The 16048-nt window shown below is 38.8% G+C and overlaps 1 protein-coding gene across 3 annotated transcripts in view; it reads left to right on the top strand.

Moving 5' to 3' along the window:
* SLC26A3 (solute carrier family 26 member 3) overlaps nucleotides 1-13530 on the top strand; it is a 42214-nt gene extending 28684 nt beyond the window's left edge. For 2 of the 3 annotated variants that reach the window (XM_037745112.1, XM_037745111.1), the window contains exons 16-21: nucleotides 1287-1382; nucleotides 2012-2242; nucleotides 4118-4172; nucleotides 8441-8583; nucleotides 8710-8775; nucleotides 13122-13530. In XM_037745112.1, coding sequence (XP_037601040.1) covers nucleotides 1287-1382; nucleotides 2012-2242; nucleotides 4118-4172; nucleotides 8441-8583; nucleotides 8710-8775; nucleotides 13122-13145 — 615 coding nt within the window. In that variant the 3' untranslated portion in view covers nucleotides 13146-13530. Of the gene's footprint in view, nucleotides 1-1286; nucleotides 1383-2011; nucleotides 2243-4117; nucleotides 4173-5356; nucleotides 5460-8440; nucleotides 8584-8709; nucleotides 8776-13121 lie in introns of those variants that run through there. The other variant, XM_037745113.1, reaches the window with a different exon arrangement.
* Nucleotides 13531-16048: the final 2518 nt, after the last annotated feature.

The following is a 16048-nucleotide window of genomic DNA, read 5'->3' as shown; positions in this document are numbered from 1 at the left end:
GCCTCAGCCTCCTGAGTAGCTGGGATTACAGGCACGCGCCACCATGCCCAGCTGATTTTTTGTATTTTTAGTAGAGACGGGGTTTCACTATGTTGACCAGAATGGTCTCGATCTCTTGACCTCGTGATCCACCCACCTCAGCCTCCCAAAGTGCTGGGATTACAGGCGTGAGCCACCGTGCCCGGTCAAGGAAGCAGTCTTGACAGTTAAGACAAAAAGCTCAGTCCTCACCTTTGAAACATGCCTTTTGGTCTACTCTGTACCTTGCATAGAGCTCCTGCCTTAAACCTTAATTATTATTATCCGTTTGATATGCATCGGATATTTTTCTACCCAGTTTTGTTGTTGCTGTTTGCAAAATGAGATCATATTGTATATTTGGTTTTCTATACTGCCCTTTTGAATTACTCTAGTAAACTTCCATCTAACTATATTTTTTGTCAAGGATTTTTTTTTTGAGACAAGGTCTCGCTCTGTCACCTAGGCTGGCATGATCACAGCTCACTGCAACCTCAAACTCCTGGGTTCCAGTGATCCCCCTGCCTCAGTCCCCCAAGCAGATGGAACTACAGGCATGTGCCATGACACCACACTAAATTTTTAAATTTTTGTAAAGACAAAGTCCTGCTTTGCTGCCCAGGCTGACCTTGAATTCCTGGTCTCATGCAATCCTCCCACCTTGGCCTCCCAAAGTGCTAGGATTAGAGGCGTTAGCCACCACACCTGGCCAAGGATTTTTTATTACATAATTTGATCCTCCTCTCTTATTTACCTGGAACTAAATATTATAGCAGTAAGAACTTATTAGGTTGAAAAGGGGAAATAAAGATTTGCCTCAAACATAATACTAAAATTATAAGATAATAACATACAATTACATAAATTTTAATAAAATAAAAATTACATAGAAGCAGAATACTTATGTAGGTGCCACCCATACTCAATAAATAGAAAATAAAAATAATAAAATCCCCTAAAGTTGTGTAGGTTCCAAACACAAACAGATTCAAATAGAGTTTATGTCCACTCATGGATAATTTATGAATGAATCATGGACTGTGTCATACAAAAGCTTTTGACTGTTGGTAACTGGATATAGGTGGAGCAGACCATGGGTCTGACACAATGTTGTTGCTGATGTTGTTTAAACCACTTTTAAATTTTGTCACAAATATTTTTATTATCTGTCCAAATCCCTCAAATCACTCCAGTTAAAGTTGTTAGAATTATGCTATATAAATAACAGAATATTCAGTACTCTTGTAACACAGCAATGGGTTTCTCAGGTTGGCTTTAATCCACTTCGAATTCTACGCAAGCGCAACAAAGCTTTGAGGAAAATCCGAAAACTGCAGAAGCAAGGCCTGCTACAAGTGACACCAGTAAGCTTCTTGACCACATTTCTATGCGTTATAGCTAAAAGCTTGGTAAAGGATGATTCAAGGTGTTAGTTCCATTCCTTTAAATGAAATGCCAGACAAACAAGGGATTTCATGTGTCAATTAATGTTCTATTTAAAAATGTTTCTGAGGGTCTCCCTAAAATTTTGACTCTCCTGGGAAAAGTACCAAACACAAGTGTCTACAATCTTCTCGTTGTTGTTTTGAGACATTGTCTCGCTCTGTGGCCTAGGCTGGAGTGCAGCGGTGTGATCCGATCACAGCTCATTGCAGCCTTGACCTCCCAGACTCAAGGGACCCTCCCACCCCAGCCTCCCAAGTAGCTGAAACTGCAAGCACATACGCCACCACGCCTGGCTAATTTTTTTTATTTTTTGCAAAGATAGGGTCTCGCCATGTTGCCCTGGCTGGTCTCAAGCTCCTGGGCTCAAGTGATCCTCCCACCTCAGTTTCCTAAAGTACTGGGATTACAGGCATGAGCCACCACACCCAGACCAATCCCGTTGTTTGGCTCAACTCTGAATCAGTGCTTCTGAAACTCACTGGCTATCCCTAACATACACAATGCTTTTCTTGGTCACAGTTATCATGCTTGTTATCCTCTCCTGCAGAAAGGATTTATATGCACTGTTTACGCCATAAAAGATTCTGACGAAGAGCTGGACAACAATCAGATAGAAGTACTGGACCAGCCAATCAATACCACAGACCTGCCCTTCCAGATTGACTGGAATGATCTTCCTCTCAACATTGAGGTCCCCAAAATCAGCCTCCACAGCCTCATTCTCGACTTTTCAGCAGTGTCCTTTCTTGATGTTTCTTCAATGAGGGGCCTTAAATCGGTAATTTCTTTGTTCTTAATGGAAACAACCAATCAATGGCTAAAGGTTAAAAAATTGTATTTGTGGGTCGGGAGCAGTGGCTCACACCTGTAATCCCAGCACTTTGGAAGGCCAAGGTGGGTGGATCACCTGAGGTCAGGAGTTCAAGACCAGCCTGGCCAACATGGCGAAACTCCGTCTCTACTAAAAATACAAACATCAGCTAGGCATGGTGGCACACGCCTGTAATCCCAGCTACTTGGGAGGCTGAGGCAGGAGAATTGCAGTGGAAGGTGGAGGCTGTAGTGAGCCAAAATCGCACCACTGCACTCCAGCCTGGGTAACAACAGTGAAACTCCGTCTCAAAAAAAAAAAAAAAACATAAATTGTATTTGTGGAAGGATGCTCCTTTATGTAACATACATTTAATTAGAAGCAAATTATAATCTTAGAGTTCCATGGAGGGAAAGATGGTGTTCAGTAGACTCTTAAAAAGGGCATTTTCCATGAGACTAAGTACTAGATCGAAGGGAATCAAATCTACAATTCTAATGTATGCTGAATCTGTTGGTGGACAGCTATGCTCACATTCCTTTTAAATTTCAATTCTGTGGTGTTTTCAAATATTTGTGAGCACTGTATCTAAATTATTCTGAAATCAGAGAAGATATGGAAAGGTCCTGGGAAAAAATGTAAGAATGGGTTTTGTTTTGTTTTTTTATCCTCATCCGTTATAAGCTGATGAAGTTTCACTTGGCTATTTTTTTAAATGTCTCAAAAAGAACCCAAAGAGATATATGAAAAAATAAATGTCACATGTGATTTCAAAACATGACTGAAACAATCAGATTGCAGTCTGTTTTATTTCCACAGATTTAGTGCATTTCTAAAATAAATTAGTTTCTAACAGAAATGCAGAAACATTTTATAAAAAGAAAATTTAAGAAACTCTACATCTTTCTCTCTTTTTCTTGGGTTTTCACAAAAATCTGCCTAAGTGAGAGCTAACCCAAGATAAGACCTATTAAGCATGGGTGAACTGGATACAAAATTAGAAAATGGAAGATTTTTTTTTTTTTTAATGTCAGCATCATACAACTCTCAAGTCTACTTGCATTTTCTTTTTTTGCTTTTGGGTTTTGTTTATTTTAGGTTTTGTTTACTTTAGCTTATGTTTCTGCATTTTCACACACACACACACACACACACACACACACACACACACACACACATTTATTTTTTGGTCCTAGCAATATAACACAAAGGACAGGGCCTCTAATCCTTAGCTAAGTGCCTAGAAGAGGTTCTGAAAGTGTTTATCGATGACAGTAATGATATTAGTGATCATCTAATCTTATCAACAATATAATATAAGCTACTTTTCTTACTTTACATGATCTTACTCATAGCACTGCTGGTATTTGTTCTTAGCCTAGGGACCAGAAAAATGGATAAAGGTTCATTGGTGCTAGATATACCCATTCATCCGTTATTCTTGTGGACAAGAATAATTAGCAACTTACGGTCCATAGGTTCTTTCTTAAAACTTTTATGTAGCAAGAAAGCTCTAGCTGAGGTCATCCCAAAGAAGACACTGTTTTAAAATTAAATCAGTGTTGTTCTTATGAGTTTGAGACAGAATGTTTTCCCATAATACTTCCCTCAAGAATGGTCATTTTTAACTTCTTACTGAGGAGAAGGGCCCCTTTATTTGGGTTTATTTCTGTCATACAGGCTTGTTTTTAACTTTGGTATACCTTCACATATTATCTCTTTTCAAAATGTTAAAGGTTCTAAAAGCAATAGGTCACCCGTAAGGTATAATTCTGATTGTTTTCTTTACATTTCTGACAAATGAAACTGTTCCCTAAGGAAGATATACTTTCTTTTTTACAGATTTTGAAAGAATTTATCAGGATCAAGGTAGATGTGTATATTGTTGGAACTGATGGTAAGTTGCTTTAATTTTGTTTTATGTTCTGACAATCACATCACTGCCAACTGTCAATCTAGACAGCCTCTCCAAAGAATGAGTATTTTATATGATCAAGATGAAAATCTGATTTGCAGCCAACCTAATAAAAATCCCTATGGAAACAGTATCTTTATATTTTAGTTATGTTGATATGTAATTAAATGATTTCTACAATTTGGATCCTGATTTCATAGGCAACAAAGGAGGAATATGTTAACCATATTTTACTCTAAACTTCCTGAAAAAGTAGCCTTGTTTTCTGTCTCTCTTCCTCCCTTCCCTTGCACGCTCCAGCCCGTAACAGTCTGGGTTAGCTTCACCTGCTGATGAGGCCATCCTTGCCAAGGTTATCAGTGACGTCTGGATTGTCAGGATTAACTGCCTTTGTCTGGGATGCCTCTGCAGCAGCTTATTTAAGCATCTGCCTCTCCCCCTAGCATTTTCTTTGAAGCTCTCTCCCTCCCTGACCCCAGCAGGACAGTTCTGATTCACTTTCTACCTCTCAAACGGCTCCTCAGGGTCTGACATTGGTTCTTTCCCACTCTTCCAGTCTTCCCCAGGTTTCAACCTTAAACGCTATTCCATAGTTCTAATTCCACAGACTCTTTCTAGTCAATTTCCTACGTATTTATGATTTCATGTATATCTACTTGTTAATGAATCCCCAAACTATACCTCCAGCCCAGACCTTTCTTCTGAGCTGCAGACCGATAGATTCAACTGTCTGGATGTCCCCCAAGCACTTCAGATACATGTTTTTAAAACTACTTATTAGATTCCCCCTCCCAAAAATATTTCTTTCCTATCACAATCACTGCATCACTGCTTTTTTTCCAGATAAAAAAACCTAGTTTTCCAGATAGAAACCCTGAAACCATCACCAATTTCTCCTCTGCTTCCCTCTAGTGAGTGAGTCACTGGCCTCAAAGGTCCTTTATAGGACCTTTAGGTCCTATAAATATTTCTTCTTAAATCAGTCTGTTTGTCTCCATTTCCAGAACCTTAATCTAGACCCTTATCGTTTCTCAACTAGGCCTTCTAGAAGGACTTTCTAACTAGTATCCTGTCCATCCCTATAATCCTCTCCCACCTAATTTTTGGAAAGAAGGCTTTTTCAGGAATTTTTCCAACAATAACTGAAAACATTCTTGCTTCCCCAGGCAGAGCACTGGGTCTTCAGACTGTTTGCATCTGCAGAATACACACATGTAACATAATTTTGCAGTTCTGTTTGCGTCCCAACTAAACTGTATCTCTTCCAGGGTAGGTATTATTCTTGCTTACCTTCTTATTCCCTGTCTCTTCCCTAGATCCTAGGACATAATGGGCATTCAGTAAAGATTTACTGAATACCTACCATTTATCAGGCACTGTTCGGGTGCTGGGAATATAGCAGTGAATCTGACAAGCCCCTGTCCTCATGAAGCTTGTAGGCTCATAGGAAAGCCATATAATAAACAAATAAAAGCATATTTCAGGCAGTGATAAGTGCTAAGAAAAAAACAGGGTTAAAAAACAGAGGCTGGGAGCCGTGGCTCATGCCTGTAATGCTAGCACTCCGGAAAGCTGAGGCAGGCAGATCACTTAAGCCCCGGAGTTTGAGACTAGCCTGGGCAACATGGTGAAACGCCGTCTCTAAAAAATAAATACAAAAATTAGCTGGGTGTAGTGGCATGTGCCTGTAGTCCCAGCTACTCAGGAGGTTGAGGTGGAAGGATCACTTAATCCCTGGAGGTCAAGCCTGTGGTGAGCTGTGGTCACGCCACTGCACTCCAGCCTGGGTGACAGAGCAAGACCCTGTCTCAATAAATAAATAAATGAGAGAGAGGAAGAAAGAGATAGAAAGAAAGAAAGAAAGAAAGAAAGAAAGTGAAGGAAGGAAGGAAAAAAGAAGGAAAGGAAGAAAGAAAAGAAAAGGAAGGAAGGAAGAAGGGAGGGAGGGAGGGAAGGAAGGAAGGAAAGAAGGAAAGAAGGAAAGGCTGGTGATCAGGAATGTCCAGCAATATGACATTTTGAGTAGAGACTAGAATGAAGTGAGGGAGTCAACCTTGACAGTACTTAGGGGGAGCTTTTCAGGGAGAGGAGTCAAGTGGTACATGGGTCCTTAGAAAGGTAAGAAATTGGCATCCTTCATCTCTCCCTTTCTGCTGTATCCTGTCCCTAAAATATACAGACATATTCTAGTTTCAAGACTTTTTTTTAAAACTTTTAAGTTCAGGGATGTTATGTAGGTAAACTCACTCATGGGGATTTATTACACAGATTATTTCATCACCAGGTATTGTGATGAAATACAATACCTGGTATTGTGGTGAAATACAATACCTAGTGATGAAATAATCTGTATAATAAACCCCATGACATGAGTTTACCTACGTAACATCCCTGAACTTACGCAACATCCCTGTTTACCTACGTAACAAACCGGTATTCATCATGCAGGTTTGTTATGTAGGTAAACTCATGTCATGGGGGTTTATTACACAGATTATTTCATCACCAGGTATTAGCCCTAGTATCCATGAGTTATTTCTCCTGATCCTCTCCCTCCTCCCACTCTCCATCCTCTGAAAGGCCCCAGTGTGGGTTGTTCCCCTCTATGTGTCTATGTGTTCTCATCATTTAGCTCCCACTTATAAGTGAGAATATGTGGTATTTGGTTTTCTGTTCCTGCATTAGTTTACTAAGGATAATGGCCTCCAATTCCATGTACCTGCAAGGGATATTATACTGTTCTTTTTATGGCTATATAGTATTCTATCGTATATATGCAACACATTTTCTTTCTCCAGTCTACCATTGATGGGCATTTAGGTTGATGCCATGTCTTTGCTGTTGTGAATAGTGCAGCAATGAACATACACATGCGCGCGTCTTTATAACAGAATGATTTATATTCCTTTGAGTGTATACCCAGTAATGGAATTGCTGGGTCAAGTGGTATTTGTCTTAGCTCTCTTGAGAAATCGTCACACTGTGCTTAGACACTGTTGGTGAGAGTGAAAATTAGTTCAACCATTTCCAGGTTTCCTTATAATTAAAAATATCCCCTTGATACCGGAACCTTTAATTTACTAAACAATTTTACCCTTTTCCCATCATCCCAGGTATTTTGGAAAGTATCTGTTCCTGCTGTCTCTGCTGCCTAGCATTCTTTTCAGTCTTTGTCAAAGCTTATCACCTTCCTTCCCATTGCATGCCACCCACTCCATCCCAGGTCCTGGCAGCCACAGTGCCCTCCACGCTCCCTCTCCCTCTGTCATTGAAAGGTTGCCTGTGAACAGAAGAATCCATCTCCATGATTGTGTACCTTCTCTTCCTCCACTTTTCTCCTAGGCACTTTTAGATGGTATCTGTTCAAGTTTTCCCAGATACCCACCAAGAGGAAACTTTCTCAGAATTTTTATAGTACATGATCTATATGTCTCTTGTATATTCAACAAAAAATATGAAGACATACTAAGTGCTGGAAATTATTTTAAAACTACGAATACAATAAAGGAGAAAAACTAGATTGCTCCTTGCCCTCATTATTATACAACACTTTTCCTGTCAGTACTACAGGAATATATACATGTTCTATCTTCCTTGAGGGCAAGATTCAGGACTTAATTTATCTTTTGATCCTTCTCATTATTCAGCCAGAGTTTTGCACATGGTAGACATAAGGTAATAGTTGGTCGAGTAATCTATGCAAACGAATGCTGTTTAGTGCCTACAAAAACAGGATTTCTCAAAGAAGATTAGAGAGGTAAGTAGTAAAGAAGATGTTTTCATATAAAACCCATCAGCTTTGGGAAAATGGGCTACAATCAAGAACCACAGCATTTCACCAGTCCATAAACATATGTTCTATTTTGGCAGAATCCCAAACTTTAAATCCCAAACTTCAATAATGAGCCACACTTGATACTCGAATCATTAAGCAGGGGGATCAACTCACTAGTCTCCTGCCTAAATGAATTAATTTTCTTCTAGGAACTACTTTTTTTCATTTGCTCCTTTGCCTTCCTCCTTTTTACATTGGGGCATTAAATATTTTTTGTATTAGAAAGGTATTTGTTAGTTCCAAAAGACATTGTACTAATGATAGACCGCTATTGTACCACTGCAACGCACAAACTCTTAACCAAATGTCAAGGAAACACACATTTGCAAATGGAAGGTGAAATTACTAACCTCAAGGTGGAACCTGTGGCCAAACAGTTGTTTCTTCCTAAGAGTTGTTGTTGTTTTCTCTCCAGATGACTTCATTGAGAAGCTTACCAGATGTGAATTTTTTGATGATGAAGTCAAAAACTCAATATTTTTCTTAACAATCCATGATGCCGTTTTGCATATTTTGATGAAGAAAGATTACAGTACTTCAAAGTTTAATTCCAGTCAGGTACCAGCTCTTTGATGACTTTCATAATTGCATAAGTAACCATCTGCTTTCCTTAAATTTCTCTTAATTTTTCAACATTAAAAACAAATCAGCCCCTAATTCATATTTCCATTCTCTTTTTCTCAGGAAAAAGATGGAAAAATGGATTTTACCATAAATACAAATGGAGGATTACGTAATCGGGAATATCAGGTAAGATTCTTCAACAGGTTTATCTTCATCTAGACATCACAGCAAAAAAAACCTTCAAAGTAGTGAGACCACTTGCTGCATGTGGCAGAAAGTCCAGCACTTGCTTGAGCCTCTGTGCCTCATCCCTAGAAAACTGAAGCAATGCTAACCAATCTCACAGGGTGTTTTCAGGAAAAGAAACTCAGACCCGTATAAAAAAAGGATGAAAAAATAGTGATACTAGATCTCTGTTAATGCAATGTTAAGCATATATTTTTTTTATTTTTCAAAGCACTTACAACAATGCTCTTACTCTGGCCCTGTAATAATCCACGTGGCAGGGAAGGTATTGCTATTCCCATTTACAGGTGAATTAGCAATGAAGCTGATAAGCTAATACACACCTCCCAATAGCCAGGTGCATGAGAAGTCCCTAGCACAGTGCCCAAACAATGAAACTTAAGTTTCCATCCTTCCTTCCTTACTAGAGTAAGTTGCCAATTCAGGGTTTAACTGGAGAGTCCCATTTCATTGTAGATGTTCATTTCTAGAACATTCAGTCCTTTAAAGCAATGTTTCTAGTTTGGGGAAAGTAGAATCACAAATTAAAATGGGTTTTTGCTGTAGGCCAGGTAAGTGGCAGGTGTCTTACATTCATTATCTCAATCCTTATAACCATATACAAAGAAGATATCTTCATTTTCCAAACAAGAAAAATAAGAAGCCCAGACAGCTTAACTAATTTACTTGAGGTCACACACCAAGTGACTCCAACAAGATGATTTTTCTGATGACAAGACCTGTCCTCTGTTCACTATAGTACACTATCTCTATCCTCTGGTGAAAGACTAACAGATCCAGGACCAAAGAAAGAATTTAATGATTGTCTTCAAGCATGGCAGTTGGCTGCTGGTATTTCTCTTAGTTGAAAGGTCTCAAAAAAGAAATTTCTGTTTGAAATGAAAAAGAAATGTATAGCATAAGATAAACCTGGGACTTATTAAGAGTGGTATCGGAGAGAGATCCAAGATGGCTGATCACTAGCAGCTCAGGATTGCAGCTCCTAGTGGAAGCTCGGAGAATGACAGGACACCACACTTTCAGATGAATTTTTGTTGCTCACGGACCAGGAGATTCCCAGCCGAGGGGCCCCAAAGGTCCCCAGCGCGACTCTTGTGGCTGGCACGGCGGTTCTTGGTGCAGGGTAAATGGGACTGGGTCCCTTTTTGGAGCTCTGGGAAGGCAGAGTCGTCTATTCAGCTGATTGAAGGACGGACTCAAGAAGGAAGCCAGACCGGAGATTCCCGGGCAGAAAAGCACCATCAATCTTAACACTGCTGTTTTAGCCAGCGCAGTGGGTTGCTCAGATTCCGGTGCTGGGAATCAACAAGTTGGACGTCCACTCAGAAACCTAATTAGAAAGTCAGTAATTATAAAGACCACAGATGGATAAATTTATAACGAAGGGAAGAAACCAGCCTAAAAAGTCTGAGAATACCCAAAATCAGAACGCCTCTCCCTATACAGGGGATCACAATTCCTCATCAGCAACGGAACAAGGCCTGATGGAGAACGAGTATGTTCTGGAGAACGAGTGTGTTTCATTAACAGAAGTAGGCTTCAGAAAGTGGATAATAAGAAACTTCTGTGAGTTAAAATAAATTGTTCTAACCAATGCAAAGAAACTAAGAACTTTGAAAAAAGGTTTGACGAAATGCTAATGATAATAGACAATTTAGAGAGGAATATAAATAAATTAATGGAGCTGAAAAACACAACACGAGAACTTCGCAAACTATGCACAAGTTTTAAGAGCCGAATTGACCAAGCAGAAGAAAGGATATCAGAGGTCGAAGACCAACTTAATGAAATAAAACAAGAAGACAAGATTAGAGAAAAAAAGGATAAAAAGGAATGAGCAAAGTCTCCAAGAAATATGGGACTATGTGAAAAGACCTAATCTACGTTTGATAGGTGTACCTGAATGTGACGAAGAGAATGAATTCAAGCTGGAAAATACTCTTCAGGATGTTACTCAGGAAAATTTTCCCAACCTAGCAAGGCAGGATAATATTCAACTCCAGGTAATACAGAGAACACCACAAAGATATTCCTCAAGAAGACCAACCTCAAGGCATATAATCGTCAGATTCACCAGGGTTGAAATGAAGGAGAAAATACTAAGGGCAGCCAGGGAGAAAGGTCGGGTTACCTACCCACAAAGGGAAGCCTATCAGACTCACACCTGATCTCTCAGCAGAAACCCTACAAGCCAGAAGAGAGTGGGGGCCAATATTCAACATCCTTAAAGAAAAGAACTTTCAACCCAGAATTTCATATCCAGCCAAACTAAGCTTCACAAGTGAAGGAAAAATAAAATCTTTTGTGAACAAGCAAGTACTCAGAGATTTCATCACCACCAGGCCTGCTTTACAAGAGCTTCTGAAAGAAGCACTACACATAGAAAGGAACAACCAGTATCAGCCTTTCCAAAAATATAACAAAATGTAAAGAGCATCAATATAATGAAGAATATACATCAACTAATGGGCAAAACAGCCAGCTAACATCAAATGGCAGTATTAAACTCACATATATTATTATTAATCCTAAATTTAAATCGACTAAATCCCCCAATCAAAAGACACAGCCAAAACCCATCGGTATGCTGCATCCAGACCCATCTCACATGCTAGGAAACACAAAGACTCAAAACAAAGGGATGGAGACAGATTTACCAACCAAATGGAGAGGAAAAATAAATAAAAAAATAAAAAGCAGGAGTTGCAATTCTCGCTACTGATAAAATAGACTTTAAAGCAACAAAGATCAAAAGAGGCAACGAAGGATATCACATAATGGTAAAAGGATCAATGCAAGAAGAAAAGCTAATGATCCTAAATATATACACACCGAATTCAGGAACACCCAGATACATAAGACTTATAAAGAGACTTAGACTCCCACACAATAATAGTGGGAGACTTCAACATCAATATTAGACAGATCAACAAGGCAGAAAATTAACAAGGATATCCAGGACTTGAACTCAGATCCAGAACAAGTAAACTTAATAAACACTGATAGAACTCTCCACTTTAAATACACAAAATATACACTCTTATCAGTACCACATCACACCTACTCACAGGTTTAAATGAAATATTGGTTGGCTTGTTATTTTCTTCCCTCATTTTTTTCTTTAAAAAAAAAGCAGCATCAAACATTCATAAAAATGCATCTCTAACAAGGCTTCCAATCCCCCCCCACCTCACCAGAATTGCTAACTTATTTACTGATTTACTTAAAAACATTTGTTTACTCAAAAGGGTAACAGAGAACAAGCTACTATGAAGAACTGAATGACTACTAAGGGCCAGAGGTATAGAAACAGATGTCAAAACCTTATGAAAAGAATAGACCTTAAGAAGATATATGCTCTTAACCCAAACAGTGCAAAGTTCCCTGCAGCAATCATGACATTCACTAAGAATTGAGGAGAAACAATTAGCTCCTTTACTCATGCAAAGAATCCAATAAATCTAGATCAGTGGTTCTCAACCTCGGCTGCACTTTAGAGTCCCCAAGAGAGATTTTTATAAATACTTATACCCAGGTCTTATCTCAGAACAATTAAATTAGAATTTCTAGAGGCCGGGGGTCCAGAAAAAAAAAAAAAAGAGTGGTATCAAGTAGCAAAGGTCAGATGAAAAGCCATTCCAGAAAATTGGATAGACCTGAGGTAAGAGGTGAGCATAGATAAACACCATGATTCCGTCTCCAAGGACTAGATTCCAGAGAAACCAAATAAAACTGGCCCCTTGCCTGAGCTCCTTAGAAGAAAAGCCTCACACCAGAAACCCCCTCCTCAGTGATTGGATTTAGAATTGTCACCAAGTATTGGAGGATAAAGCGTAGGAACAGCATTTAAACCTCATGTCAGACCCAAATGCTAGAGCCCATTGTCTAAAAGAATAGCTAGCACAATGGTGGACCTTGGCTTCCCCATATTAAAAAAAGAAACATTTAACACCATCTCTCTGTCTGGCTTCAAGGATGGTAAATCACCAGCTGTGGATATACCACCAGTGGTGACTGGGGTAAAAGCCCTTTGGATCAAATGTGAAGAAGGATATTGCTGCAACACATTGTACCATCCCTTTAAGTTAAATCAGGCCTTTGAATTACAATGTAGTATCACATGGATCTATGTTAAATAAGTAGTGATGGAAGGTAATTGATCATTAAAATTCAAAACAAAAAGAAAACCCTGATGATAACTCTGATAAATTCTAGCTCCTAAGATGTGATTATCGTAATAGAGCTTCACAGATATTTTTAAATGAGAATTTTCTGTCTTCTTCCAGGTGCCAGTTGAAACAAGATTCTAATCAACATGTAATTCAGAGGGATCTTCATCTGACTATGACATAAAAAGCAACTTTATACCCAGGAAGTTATTGACAAGTTCATACATTGTATGAAGAGCGTTTTTGACAATTCATGTTTCAAACTTTGGAACGAGATTGTTCTAGCACGGCATATTTTTCACATATCTAGTATGAAATTATATAAATATTCTTAATTTTATATCTTGTAGATTTATCAAAGGACAAAAATTATTTTGTTTATATGTATTTTTGTAGTACTGACAGATTTCCATCATAGTCACTACCTTCATTCATATGTTTAGCAGTATATTGACACCGTTTTGAATCTCATAATTTATACAGGTCATACTAATATATTTCCATTAAAAAAATCAGTTGTACAGTGGATGTGTCTTGTTTTGCTAAATTTGTCAACTTTCTGAAACATGCTTGTTGTGGGTCCCATTATATAATGGTCTGGTTGGAAACCTGCTTCACGAGAATCTTCTAACAGAACCCCTGTAATGAGGCTTCTTTGCTCAGATTTTCTTATTACTACTCCAGTTTCTTAAAGCATACCACCTCCTATCCAAATTTTAAACACAATCCTTCTAATGTGATATGTGTAACTAGAGAGATGTAGTATGAAAACTATACAAGCTAAAAAAATGAGAATGCAAGGAAGGCGAAAAGAAAAGATGGGCAGCCAGTTCTTCCCGGTCTCAGTGGGAAGAAGTAAAAGAGATGGTAGGAAAAAGTATTAGCCTTTTCTTTTTTCACTGCTCATTATTATTTGTAACAGATAGGGCAGAATAACAGCTGTAGAGCTCAATTTATCTGGAGGAGGAGACTCAGCACACTTGCTTCTCATTTTCCACTGGCATGGCTCTTGGTGCAAATTTGTATTTATTTATTTATGTATTTAACAGGTAGAAATTAAACATCAGCACCAACAGAAAAATATTCAATGCCCTCTGTTAAACATCAAACCACCTCGTCAATGGGCAAAACTGTCCCAATTGTTTTAGCTCTTACCTCTGAACATTGTTGTCAAAGTACCTTTCCACTGTGTTAGTGTCGTTGAGACGGCTTGTCTATTGGACTTAAAACTACATACGCAAAGGTAAATAAACGTTATTTACGTAGCCAATCTTAAAAGTAGAATATCAGCACTCTTTTATTTTCCAATTTTTTGTAAAGACAGGATCCATGTTGCCCAGGCTGTCTCGAACTCCTAGCTTCAAGCAATCCTCCTGCCCCAGACTCCCAAAGTGTTGGCATTACAGGTGTGGGCCACTGTACCCGGCCACAGCACTCTTTATAACTGTGTTTCTTAAACGTTTTGAGTCATGGAGACCTAATAGAGTTTCATACACCCTATGGACTTTGGGGAAAAAATACACACACACACACACACACACACACACACAAACACAATTTACATATAAAATGCCCGCAGATCGTGGGTTAAGAACTTTTCCTCTAAAGAGGGCAGGAAGTAGAAATTGTAAACAGCAGCCTATTTACTTGATCATTTGCCTTGAAGGTGAAGCAAATGCTTCATATAGGATTGTCACTGAGGTCTCCATCTTCCCAAAAGTGCCCTTTGCACTCTTCTTGCCAAGAAAGAAAAAAAAAAAAAAAAAAAAACCCTCAAGAAACAAGCACAAGCACTCCAATTATTGTGCCCACATCACAGTACATTCAACCTTAACACCTTACAGGTTCACTTATCCTTAACCTTAAATGTTTTTTTCTTGTAGGCCACTAATGTTGGGTATACTTTGAGTAATGGGAATACATGGGGCTGAGCTACTTGCCTGCCTCAGAGCAAATAATGGAAATTGACTAGTACCAAAATCTGCTCCCTAATTTAGGAAGAGGTCAAGAGACCATGTTACAAGATAAAAATAAACCTACAAAAACCAGAACAAGATTGAAGGAGAGGATGCAACTGGGAGAACAACTTGAGAAGAGACAAATATATTTCAGAAATTAAGAAAGGGTGAAAGTAATACATGTCGAGCAGTTAATCTTTAAAATCATTTTATACATTATTTAAGCATTTGATACACAATTTTGTCTAAACACAGGAACTTACTACTTAGAAATGTAAATGAAATATTTTAAATGGCTGACCCTACACTGCATGAACCACAATATAAGAGAGATATTTAATTCGTGTTTCTAACATCTTCATCTGGATTTCAACGTGTCAAGGCTGATCTACTAATCTTCTCCCCCTAATCTGTTCTACAAAGCATATTTTCTATCTCAATTAATGACAGCTTCATTTTTCTTAAGCTGATCAAGCCAAAAAATCCACCAGGAAATCTTATTGACTCTCCTTTTAAAATATACAGTCACAACTCTCAAAACAGCCCTAATAATGTAGGTATTATGATTAGCCCTACTTTTTTTTTTTTTTTTTTCTTTTGGGACGGAGTTTCGCTCTTGTTACCCAGGCTGGAGTGCAATGGCGTGATCTCGGCTCACCGCAACCTCCGCCTCCTGGGTTCAGGCAATTCTCCTGCCTCAGCTTCCTGAATAGCTGGGATTACAGGCACGCGCCACCATGCCCAGCTAATGTTTTGTATTTTTTTTTTTAGTAGAGACGGGGTTTCACCGTGTTGACCAGGATGGTCTCGATCTCTTGACCTTGTGATCCACCCGCCTCGGCCTCCCAAAGTGCTGGGATTACAGGCTTGAGCCACCGCGCCCGGCCAGCCCTACTTTTTAAAAAAGCAAAGTAAATGAAGACGCAAAGACAGCAAGTAACTAAACTACATAGTTACAGGTGGTAAAGCCAGAAGTCTGTCTGGATAGTCTAACTCACACAACCCAGGCTTTTAATTATTAGAAAACATTACCTCCCAAAAGGAATTAAAAACTAAAAGAACTAATCTAACTAAAAACTGATCTAT

This window comes from Cebus imitator, unplaced genomic scaffold (genome assembly GCF_001604975.1).
Source record: "Cebus imitator isolate Cc_AM_T3 unplaced genomic scaffold, Cebus_imitator-1.0 Scaffold192, whole genome shotgun sequence".
In the NCBI taxonomy this organism is placed as follows: Eukaryota; Metazoa; Chordata; class Mammalia; order Primates; family Cebidae; genus Cebus; species Cebus imitator.
This window is presented reverse-complemented; position numbering and strand designations above follow the sequence as displayed.